General features: G+C 43.3%; 1 protein-coding gene across 6 annotated transcripts in view; it reads right to left on the bottom strand.

The window, feature by feature from the left end:
* LETMD1 (LETM1 domain containing 1) overlaps nucleotides 1-11,112 on the bottom strand; it is a 13,950-nt gene extending 2,838 nt beyond the window's left edge. Inside the window, exons 1-9 of one of the 6 annotated variants that reach the window (XM_036457896.2) lie at nucleotides 10,885-11,087; nucleotides 10,180-10,331; nucleotides 6,595-6,710; nucleotides 5,914-5,996; nucleotides 2,280-2,466; nucleotides 2,055-2,156; nucleotides 1,809-1,961; nucleotides 913-1,009; nucleotides 8-220 (exon numbers count right to left, since the gene is read on the bottom strand). In XM_036457896.2, coding sequence (XP_036313789.1) covers nucleotides 213-220; nucleotides 913-1,009; nucleotides 1,809-1,961; nucleotides 2,055-2,156; nucleotides 2,280-2,466; nucleotides 5,914-5,996; nucleotides 6,595-6,710; nucleotides 10,180-10,331; nucleotides 10,885-11,006 — 1,020 coding nt within the window. In that variant the 5' untranslated portion in view covers nucleotides 11,007-11,087 and the 3' untranslated portion in view covers nucleotides 8-212. Of the gene's footprint in view, nucleotides 1-7; nucleotides 221-912; nucleotides 1,010-1,808; nucleotides 1,962-2,054; nucleotides 2,157-2,279; nucleotides 2,467-5,913; nucleotides 5,997-6,594; nucleotides 6,715-10,179; nucleotides 10,332-10,852 lie in introns of those variants that run through there. The other 5 variants (XM_036457895.2, XM_036457900.2, XM_036457898.2 and 2 more) reach the window with 5 other exon arrangements.

Here is an 11,112-nt window from a genome sequence, read left to right as displayed (position 1 = left end):
GAAAACACCATCAATGTTAAAGGTTTGGCCAGGGGGCAGTTTGCCTTCTAACTGCCTTGGTTTACAGGACTTGAAATTGCAGGTGGGAAGCCAGTGCGGGGAATATGACGTTAAGGGGCTGTTGTTCTCAAGTTCCCCTTCTTCATTCCAGTGCCTGCATGTACACTTTTCCTTCCTTCCACCACATATCCTACCTACTCATCCTCATGTCTTCACTCTCCTGTGACAGCAGTAGAAAACACAGACAGCAATGGTACTGAACACCACTGCCACCCTTGGGATTCTCCTGGTAGAAGCTGGTGCTCTGGGGACAAGTCTCAGCTCGAAGGCGATTAGCAGGCCTACCGTCCCTCACATCACAGGCTTGAAAACATCAAGGCCTACCTCACCGAAGGTCCCAAACAGGGGACCCACCAGCTAATACCTACCCTTAGAAACTTTCTGTTTAGCCAGCTGAGTGGTTTTGTTTTTAATCTGAATTTAGACTAGCGCTTCTCCACTAGGACAATTTGGCTCTCCCTTCAAACTGGGACATCTGGCAATGTCTGGAGACATTTTGGGTTGTCAGAACTAGGGTGGCGGGTACTACTGGCATCTAGTGGGTAGAGGCCAGGAATACTGCTAAGCATCCTCTAATGCCCAGGACAGCCCTCATGATAAAGCTTCAGTAATGCCAAGGTTGAGAAACTGCGTTAGACAAGCATGTGCCCATGGTCGTGCCCTCACAATCCCCACGCTCAGTCCATCTTGCCTGGTCTTCTTCGTTACCTGCTTGTGGGCTAGTGAGTTTGTACCTTTCAATTAGACAAGTAGATAAGGGTCTCACAGTCCTCAATAATTAACTCCAAAATAATCTTAGAATAAAATACAAAATTAGTTGGATTTTGGTTATGCAATAGGGCTTTGTCTGACCTTTCAAGCTGCAGGAAATCTGCAGCCATTCTGCCAGCCAAGTTCGACACCTCTCGTCAGCAATATGGGTAGAATTCAAGCCACGAAGATAACAAGCCTGTAACACTCAGAAGAGAAATGGTCCTTAATAATCAAGAGTGAGCATGCCAAAGAAATATAAACATACAACCCCAAATCTCTTTCAAATTAAGTTACAATTGCATCCCAAGAGGGTGGCATTCTCCATGGCAATTTGAACTACGATGACAAGCAAAGAGGCCTACCTATATAATCTAAAACAGTAGGACTAGCCAAAACCTGTTTGGCTTAGTGGACAGAGCGTCAGCCTACAGACTGAAAGGTCCAGCGTTCAATTCCGGTCAAGGGCATGTACCTTGGTTGCGGGCATATCCCCAGTAGGGGGTGTGCAAGGGGCAGCTGATCGATGATTCTCTCTCATCGATGTTTCTAACTCTATCCCTCTCTTCCTCTTTGTAAAAAAAAATCAATAAAATATATATTTTTTTAAAAAATTAATCACGAGAGAAAATCATTGATCAGCTGCCTCATGCATGCCCCTCTACTGGGGATCAAGCCCACAACCCAGGCATGTGCCCTGACTGGAACTGAACCTGGGAGCCTTCAGTCCGCAGGCTGATGCTCTATCAACTGAGCCAAACTGGCTATGGCATTATCCTTGATTTTTGAAGGACCAAGAGAAAAGAAACATAAACCAGAATGACTATGGACAATTCCTTCGCAGTAGTTAAGTTCACTGAGAGGGAAGAAAAAGACCTAGAAATGAGAATAAAGAGCTTGGATTTTGCTAAAACAAGCAAGACAACAAGCTCTCTGTAAGCTCCCAGTCCTGAAAATTCCTAAGTCCACGAGGGTTGATATTGCAATGAAGCTCTTACCGATTTCACTTCCTGTTCAGTCAGCTGGTTAATCCCCAGCTTTGCCAAAGCCTTGTCTAGCTGATGAATCACTGTGGTATGAGTCTTTAAACGTCGTCTCAACAAGAAGGAAGGCAGGTGAGTTGTGAGAAGCATGGCTCGACTCAAGGCTTTCTGTGATAGTAACAACACAGCAGGAGCAAGTCAGTATAGTAGGATTACTGCAAGCAAAGCCCTGAAGTTGTAGAAAAGAGAAAGCCCACTCACTATTTGTGAAGCGTGGAGTTGACTCATGCCCAGGGGAGGTTTAGAGAAACACTTTCTCAGAGCCAGGATATCAGGTATTGCTGGGTGGGTACCACGCTGTATCTTGGGAGAGGAAAGAGATGGGTAGATGTTAACAACGTGCTGACTAGCCCTCCTACCTGGTTTTCATGCACGCTGGCTCTAACAAGATTACTAGTTTGGAACAAGGGTTAATTGGAGGAATACCTTGGTGCACAGCTCTGTCATATGCCACCGGAGTCCTTTTTCAGAAATGAGAGGGCTAACTTTTTCTAAATAACTAAGGATTTCTGGGTGGGACTTTTTCCGGATATCATGATAGATATTTAAGAAATCAATTTGTTGCTTTGGGGTCCAGAAATGTCTGACCAGCAGTTGCCTAGGAAACAGGTACCTGAAAGGAAGGGAATAACAAATTCACTTGCTGACACTGGCGTCTTTCAAAGTGAATAAAGAAAGCATTTGATAGACATGAATAATAAAAAGAGATGGAGAACTGCTTTGCTAACACACTGTCTCAGACCAAGGTTTAGGATACACTGAAACACCACTTCCAGCAGCATTACTGAGGTCCTGTGAAAGGAAGTAGTACTGGAAGAAGCAGCAATCAGATAAAATGACTCTTTTCGAACTAAAGCAAAGAACATATTTTGGACAGAATTTCGGAACTGGACATGGTATGAAATGTTGACAACCTCAAACAGTAACACAAAGTCCTTATGTGTATACAAAATAGAAAAGGCAAATTTGCTTTTAATTAATTTCTCCATCTGTGAGGTGGGTTTAAAACATGGTCATAGCCTTAGGTGTGGCTCAGTGCATAAAGCCTGTGGGCTGAATAGTCCTTGGTTTGATTCCGGTCAAGGTCACATGCTCGGGTTGGGGGCTCGATACCCAGTACAGGGGCAGCATGCAAGAGGCAGCCAATCAATTATTCTCTCTCATCATTGATGTTCCAATCTCTCTCTCCCCCTCTCCCTTTCTCTCTGAAATCAATAAAAATATTTTTTTTTAAATACAAAAAACATGGCCACAAATTCTCTGGCACTCCTCTTGAGAAATGCCCCTTTTTAATATCTAGGTAACTGACTCACCCAACAGAAGAGAGCAGAGTGAGTCTTCTCTTTCATAACCTCCAAGGCTGGGTTATAAAAGGCCATGCAGATCCTTAGTTGCTGACACACCACTCTTGGAGCCCTGAGCTGCCATGTGAGAAGCCCCACTTCCCTGAAGTCACCATTTTAGAGGCTACATGTAGGCGCTCAGTCTTCCAGCCACCTCTCGAACATTCGTGACACGTCCATTTACCAGCTAACTCACTGAGGGACCTCTGTTAACACCACATGGAAGAGAAATATCCATTCCTCACCTGAGCTCTGCTCTAATTCCTGACCCTCCAAATCGTAAAAATGGTGCTTGTTTTAAGCTATTAAGCTTTGAGGTTGTTTGGTATACAACAACAGATAACTAGAACAAGACACAAGGTTATAGTTTAAAAGTGTCATTTTTGGATATAAAGTAAAGTAATATGGATTTGTTATCAAAATATGAAATGCTTTTTTCTCTACAGCATCGGTTCTGAGAACCGCTAGCAGGGTTGCAACCCAAAGGTTGAGAACCGCTAGCAGGATCACCTAAGACCACCGGAAAACACAGATATTTACATTACAATTCATAACAGTAGCAAAATTAGTTACGAAGTAGCAACGAAAATAATTTTATGGTTGGGGGGTCACCACAACATGAGGAACTGTATTAAAGGGTCGTGGCATTAGGAAGGTTGAGAACCACTGGTCTAGACCATCTACACCAAGCATGTCAAACTGTGGCCCACAACGAATATTTTTGTGGCCCAGACAATGTAATGTAAGAAAAATTTTAGCCGAAACTGGTTTGGCTCCACGTTTCCAACTCTCTACTCTGTATCTCTCTCCCTTCCTCTCTGTAAAAAAAATCAATAATAAATATATATATATATATATATATCGATATAGATATATATAGATATATATATATAGATATATATATTTTAAATATATTTTATTGATTTTTTAATATATTGTATCTCTCTCCCTTCCTCTCTGTAAAAAAATCAATAATACATATATATATATATATATATATATATATATTATTTTTTTTATATATTTTATTGATTTTTTACGGAGAGGAAGGGAGAGAGATAGAGAGCTAGAAACACCAATGAGAGAGAAACATCGACCAGCTGCCTCCTGCACACCCCCTACCAGAGATGTGCCCGCAACCAACGTACATGCCCCTGACCAGAATCGAACCTGGGACCTTTCAGTCTGCAGACTGACGCTCTACCACTGAGCCAAACCGGTTTCGGCACAATAAAATATATATATATATTTTTAAAAGAAACATTTTAATAAAAATTTCATAACTTAATTTTTACAATATCCTGTTATAAATAATCCTACATAATAAAGAGGTAATATGCAAATTGTCCCTCACACCCTCACACAAGATGTCCACCCCCATGAGGCTAAAGATGGCTGGCAAGGGAAGGTAGTTGTGGGCAATCAGGCCGGCAGATGAGGGCATTTAGGGGTAACCTGGCCAGCAGGGGAGAACAGTTAGGGGTGACCAGACCTGCAGGGGAGGGCAATTGGGGGCGACCGGGCTTGCAGGGGAGGGCAGTTGGGGTGACTGAGCCAGCAGGAGAGGGCAGTTAAGGGCAACTGGGCCGGGAGAGGAGGGCAGTTGGGAGTGATCAGACTGGCAGACTGGCAGGGGAGCAGTTAGGCATTGATTCAGCTGGCAGGAGTGTGGTTAGGGGGTGATCAGGCTAGCAGGCAGGTGAGCAGTTGGAATCAGGCCTAAACCGGCAGTTGAACATCCCCCGAGGAGTCCCAGATCAGAGAGGGTGCAGGCTGGGCTGAGGGACACCCCCGTCCCAGTGCACAAATTTCGTGCTCTGGGCCTCTAGTTATTAATAACTATAACATTCGTTAATGACTGATTACTATAATCGTGTGGTATTTATTTCCCTTACGCACAGGCACACCATTTCTCTCCACTAATACTAGCGGCAAATATTTTAGCAGCCAATTGCCACGTCATTAGTCTTGTACTGACTTGTTTGTGCTCAACAGGAAATATTTTGCTTTCAGACAACAAGAAAAATAGGTTTATTTGCATTATGCTTATTAATTTGTACAGTTATTCAGTGTCTGGTAAGTTAATGTTCAATAAAAAAAGTAACTTTTATTTATTTATTTATTTATTAAATATATTTTATTGATTTTTCTACAGGGAGTAAGGGAGAGGGATAGAGAGCTAGAAACAATGAGAGAGAAGCATCGATCAGCTGCCTCCTGCACACCCCCAACTGGAGATGTGCCCACAACCATGGTACATGCCCTTGACCGGAATCGAACCTGGGACCTCAGTCCGCAGACTGACACTCTATTCACCAAGCCAAACTGGTTTTGGCAAAATAGTAACTTTTATTAAAATGTTCTATTGTTTTGTATTAACGATTACTCATGTATTTCAGCCCTTTGTATTCAGCATGTCTCTATTGAAATAAACCTACGTTACTATGAAAATTGTAGCTTTTGGTTTTTTTTGTGGCCCACAGAAACTTAAACCTTGATTATTTGGTCCAGGTTAGCCTTTGAGTTTGACATGCTTGACCTACAGCTACAGCTTTTTAAATAACCTACGTATTATTGAGTGGCTTTTATGAATCTTGGGCTAATGAATATATTAGAGCAGGAAATTTGATAACGGAAAGTTCTTCTTAAAATAATTTGTAATTTTGGAGAAATCTATATATCTTCAATATGCCAGGGAGACAGACGTCTATACTCACATTAGCAAGAAGACCAGGTAGTTGGCAAAGGGTGGGACGGAAATAACACCCAGAAAAAAACACTTGGTGATATCTCGACGAAACTAAGCAGAAATAAACACAGATGCAGTTTTAACCCACATTCTTAATACAATGGACAATCCCTCCATCCCACTGTGCAGTAAACCACTGCAGCCAGCAAAGGACCAAGATTATTTCTATCTACATGTAGTTGGTAAGTTCCTGGAGGACTGAGCCCTGATTGGCTGTTGTTTCCCAAATATTGTCTAGTGCAGGGACTGACGTTATACCAAATACCTCCGTGAATTCTTCCTGCTCTGCAGAACCGGTCCTAGATTCTTACTCAGCTCCAAAAGGACTCCAGTCACCACCAAATATTACTTTCCTGCTGCCTTTTAGATCCTTGCAAATTTTTCTATGTTCAGAAAAAAACTGACTTTTAGTGTTCACAATTTTTATTTAGGAAGTGCGCCCCAAATTCTACGGAGCTCTACTATGGAGAGCTATAACTCCGAAAAATCCAATTCTGACAAATAGTCTGATACTCTCATTTAGTTCAATACTTTAATCTCATAGCAAAGGGCTAAAGCTTGATCAGTGAGGAACAAAACAGAAAAGGAAATAACATGAGATCTTGGTTAATTTCAATGACCTCACCGCATATCCGTCCCTGGCCCATACCTGCCTCAGATGCTCCATATCCCGGTATGAAAGTTGATGAAACTTTACATTGTGCTTCGCCATGTCTGCCTTTATTCTTCTACACTTTTTGCCATCAGCCCATAACTGCCGAAATCCTGCCTCATTGAAGTAGAGGAGAGAGTGTGGTGTGAATCATACCACAGATTCCTTATCAAGTTTACCCACAGTACAGGAACTGTCCCTGCCCAACACTGCTCTACAGCAAAGCTTCCATCTAGGCCACTTGAAATTCTTGTGAGGCCAACCTACATCTCCTTTCTCATCCCCTTCCCCGCAGCACATCACTTCTGTTCTAGCCACGTGGGCCTTCTGTAATCTACTATGGAATGGTCTCCCTTTTCTGGTTTATCACTCATTCCTTTTTTTAAAAATATATTTTATTGATTTTTCACAGAGAGGAAGAGAGAGGGATAAAGAGTTGGAAACACTGATCAGCTGCCTCCTGCACACCCCCTACTGGGGATGTGCCCGCAACCAAGGTACATGCCCTTGACTGGAATCGAACCTGGGACCTTTCAGTCCGCAGGCCAACACTCTATCCACTGAGCCAAACTGGTTTTGGCTCATTTCTTTTTTAAAAATCCTCACCAGAGGATTTTTTTCCATTGAATTTTTTTTTAAAATGTATTTTTATTGATTTCAGAAAGGAAGGAAAAGGGAGAGAAAGAAATAGAAACATCAGCCAAAACCGGTTTGGCTCAATGGATAGAGAGTCGGCTTGGGGACTGAAGGGACCCGGGTTCGATTCTGGTCAAGGGCATGAACCTTGGTTGCCGGCATATCCCCAGTAGGGGGTGTACAAGAGGCAGCGGATCGATGACACTCTCTCATCGATGTTTCTAGCTCTCTATCTCTCTCCCTTCCTCTCTGTACAAAATCAATAAAAAATATATTTAAAAAAAAATAGAAACATCAATGATTAGAGAACCATTGATTAGCTGCCTCCTGCACACCCCTCCTGGGGATTGAGCCTACAAGCTGGGCACGTGCCCTTGACTAGAATTGAACCCGGGACCTTTCAGTTCGCAGGCTGACACTATCCACTGAGCCAAACCATTTAGGGCTCTAATGATTTTTAAATTGTGTTTTTCCCCCCACTGATTTTTAGAGAGTGGAAGGGAGGGAGGAAAGAGGAGTGAGGGAGAGGGAAGAGAGGAAGGGAAAAAGAGAAAGATGGACATGAGAGACACATCGATTGCTTGCCCATGTATGTGCCCTTGACCAGAATCAAATGCTTGGCCCTTTAGCGTGTGGGCCACTGTAACCGTTGAGAATATTGGTCAGGGCGTCATTCCTTTTTTAAAATAAAAATTCAGGGGGACGAGGGCAGGCTGGAGAGGGTCAATGGGGGGGAAAGAGGTACATATGTAATACTTTCAACAGTATTAAAAAATAAATATAAAAATTCACCCTGGCTGAATGGCTCAACTGATTTAGAATATCAGCCTGTACACCAAAAGGTTGTGGGTTTGACTTCCAGTCAGACACATACCGAGGCTGCGGATCAATCCGGTTGGAGCTCCTAAGGTAGGCAAGTGATTATGTTTCTTTCTCTCCCTCCCTCTCTCTCTAAAAAACCAATAAAAACATACGCTCCGGTGAGAATTTAGAACATAAAATTCAAACCTCCCTAACCTCGGGAAGTCTTGCCCAATCAACCCTACATATTTCCTAACGAAATATGTAGGGTTGATTATTTAGGGTTGATTTATCTCTTTTCTAGAACATTTATATGTTACTGTAATTCAACATATTTCTATGATTGCATTTTTCTCTTCATTACATAATTCTTACATTTATCTAAAATTTTAGTTTTTGAAAATGCTTTCCTATTTATGAATGAAATGATAGAATGTCTAGGTTGGCTTCAAAATAATACAGGAGAAGGCATGGTTAGAAATGAAATAAGACTGGAGGCCGTGAATTAATTGCTGAAGTGAGGTTGAGTACACAGGAGTTCATTATATTATCTTCTCTACTTTTGGGTAAGTTTAAATTTTTCCATAATAAAAGACTTAACAACAAATCAACCAGAATGCTTTCACACCCTTTTCTATTTGATCCTAGTTATAAACTGGAAACAGAAAAAGCAGCCATTTTTATCTCCACTTTACAAATACAGATAAGCAATTTGCTAGTAATAATTATGATACTATTCAGAGCTGACAAAGTGGCAGTTTATTGTAATGGTATTATGACAAAAGTATAGAGTATAATAACAGTTATAGTACCTTTATTGAGCACTTACTAAGAATCAGGCCTTAAGTACTTTACATGTATTAATCTAATCTTCACAACCATGTGGTCAACAGGTAGGTTCCATTCTTATCCCCAATTTACAGACAGCCCGGCCCGTGTGGGTCATGGTTGAGCGTGGACCTATGACCCAGGAGGTTGCAGTTGGAGTCCCGGTCAAGGGCACATGCTCAGGTTTGTCTAGGTCCCCAGTGTGGGCATACAGGAGGAAGCCAATCAATGATTCTCTCTCATTGATGTTTCTGTCTCTCTCTCCCTCTCCTTTCCTCTCAGAAATCAATAAAAATATATACTAAAAACTTGCCGAAACCGGTTTGGCTCAGTGGATAGAGCGTCGGTCTGCGGACTGAATGGTGGGGGGGGTGCAGGAGGCAGCTGGTCGAAGTTTCTCTCTCATCGACGTTTCTAGCTCTCTATCCCTCTCCCTTCCTCTCTGTGAAAATCAATACAATGTATTAAGATATATATATATATATATATATATATATATATATATATATATATATACACATACACATACATATACACACACACACTAAAAACCAAACAAAAAACACACTGCCCTTTGGTCCAATCAGCCAGTGGCAAGCTGGCTCTAGAGTGGACAGCTGACTCTATACCATCTCCTAGTAACTAGCAGAGCTCTGACCAGATCAAAACATTCAGAAACCAAGTACTATAGCACTATTTCCACAACCTGCTACCTAGGATAGATGTGTAAAAAGCATTAAACCACATTTTCTTTTTGGCCAAGTCAACTGGTAAACCAAAGGGAAGGCTTGTGCAGCCATAGATCCCTGCCCTTATGCATGCTACAGTCAAGTGTGCGGTTAAAAAGCACAAAAATAGCCGAGACCGGTTTGGCTCAATGGATAGAGTGTCGGCTTGGGGACTGAAGGGTCCCAGGTTCAATTCCGGTCAAGGGCATGTACCTTGGTTGCAGGCACATTCCCAGTGGGGTGTGTGCAAGAGGCAGCTGATCCGATGACTCTCTCTCATCGATGTTTCTAACTCTCTATCTCTCTCCTCTCTGTAAAAAATCAATAAAATTAAATTTAAAAAAAAGCACAAAAATATCTACATTCCCTCTGGATATTGTTAGAAGGTGTTTCTAATAAAACCTTTCTAGAAACATCCTCAAGAAGTGCTAACTTATAAAACCAAGTTGAATACTCAAGCATTTATGCAACATAAGTCATCCCAGCTCACTCTCCCACAGCAAAACCTGCAAATTGTCTCACTGATGCTCACCCTCTGACAATGCCCGAGAGCAGATTCTAATGACTCCCATTTCAGCGTTGTTTTTACCTTTAGTGAAGGTGGTGTACAGGACATAGAAGCGGGGGAAATAGCGTTCCAAAAAATGATGGTATTTCTCACTGATCATTTTGGTCTTAGTCGCCACGTAAGAGATTAAACTCTTCGAATCTGCCTTTGGAGAAAGGTGAAGCTTGGAAGACCTACAAGGAGGATCAGAGAGACTATCTGGGAGTCAGTCCAGAACGCCCCCGTCCTGCGGTCCCACACGGGCCTCCGAGAAGGTGTGCTAAGACCCGAAACCTCCGACACACAAGGAATATCCTGGGATCAAGAGACAAGCAATCAGATGAGAAAAAAACAATGAGGCGGAGGAGAGGTGGGCAGGTAGGAAAGGATGGGGGGGGGGGGGGGGGCGGCAGGAGACTGGTGAGAGACGACACCTGAGGCCGGAGCGGCAGGAGGAGCCAGAGATGGGGTCCAGGGGAACCCCGGTAAAACCTGAGCGGAGACCGGGCGCTGAAAGCCGAACTCACAGTGCGCTGGGATCCAGGCTATAGGGGGCACTCAGCGTTGAAAGGATCAAGAAGCTAAGCCACTAGCGGGGATCGGGGTGCGACTTCTGAGCAAAATAACAAAAACCCCCAGGTCAGGGCGTGCAACTCTGACCACCAAGAGACAGCATGCATGCATGCAAGCAAGAAGACACTGGAGGGGCCTGGGCATCGGAGATGCTGCTTTCTCCAGGTCCCTCACCAGGGGGGTCCCCACGTCCGTCCAGCGCGAACGAGCTGCAGCCTCCGCGTGACATATGGTCGAGGGGTGACCGCCGAACCCCACAGAGCAGTCCGAGCCCAGCACAGCCTGGACAGCGCCATCTTCTCGGCGAGGGAGGGGGAGGAAGGGTCTCCTCCAGGTCAAGGGTCACCGTAATGCGGGTCCCTGTGACGACGCATGCGCCTTTCTTGAGCCCTGATTGGCCAC

The sequence above is a fragment of the Pipistrellus kuhlii genome, unplaced genomic scaffold, assembly GCF_014108245.1.
Source record: "Pipistrellus kuhlii isolate mPipKuh1 unplaced genomic scaffold, mPipKuh1.p scaffold_m20_p_3, whole genome shotgun sequence".
NCBI classification, from domain to species: Eukaryota; Metazoa; Chordata; class Mammalia; order Chiroptera; family Vespertilionidae; genus Pipistrellus; species Pipistrellus kuhlii.
The sequence above is the reverse complement of the archived record's forward strand: the minus strand, read 5'-3'. Positions and strand labels throughout refer to the sequence as shown.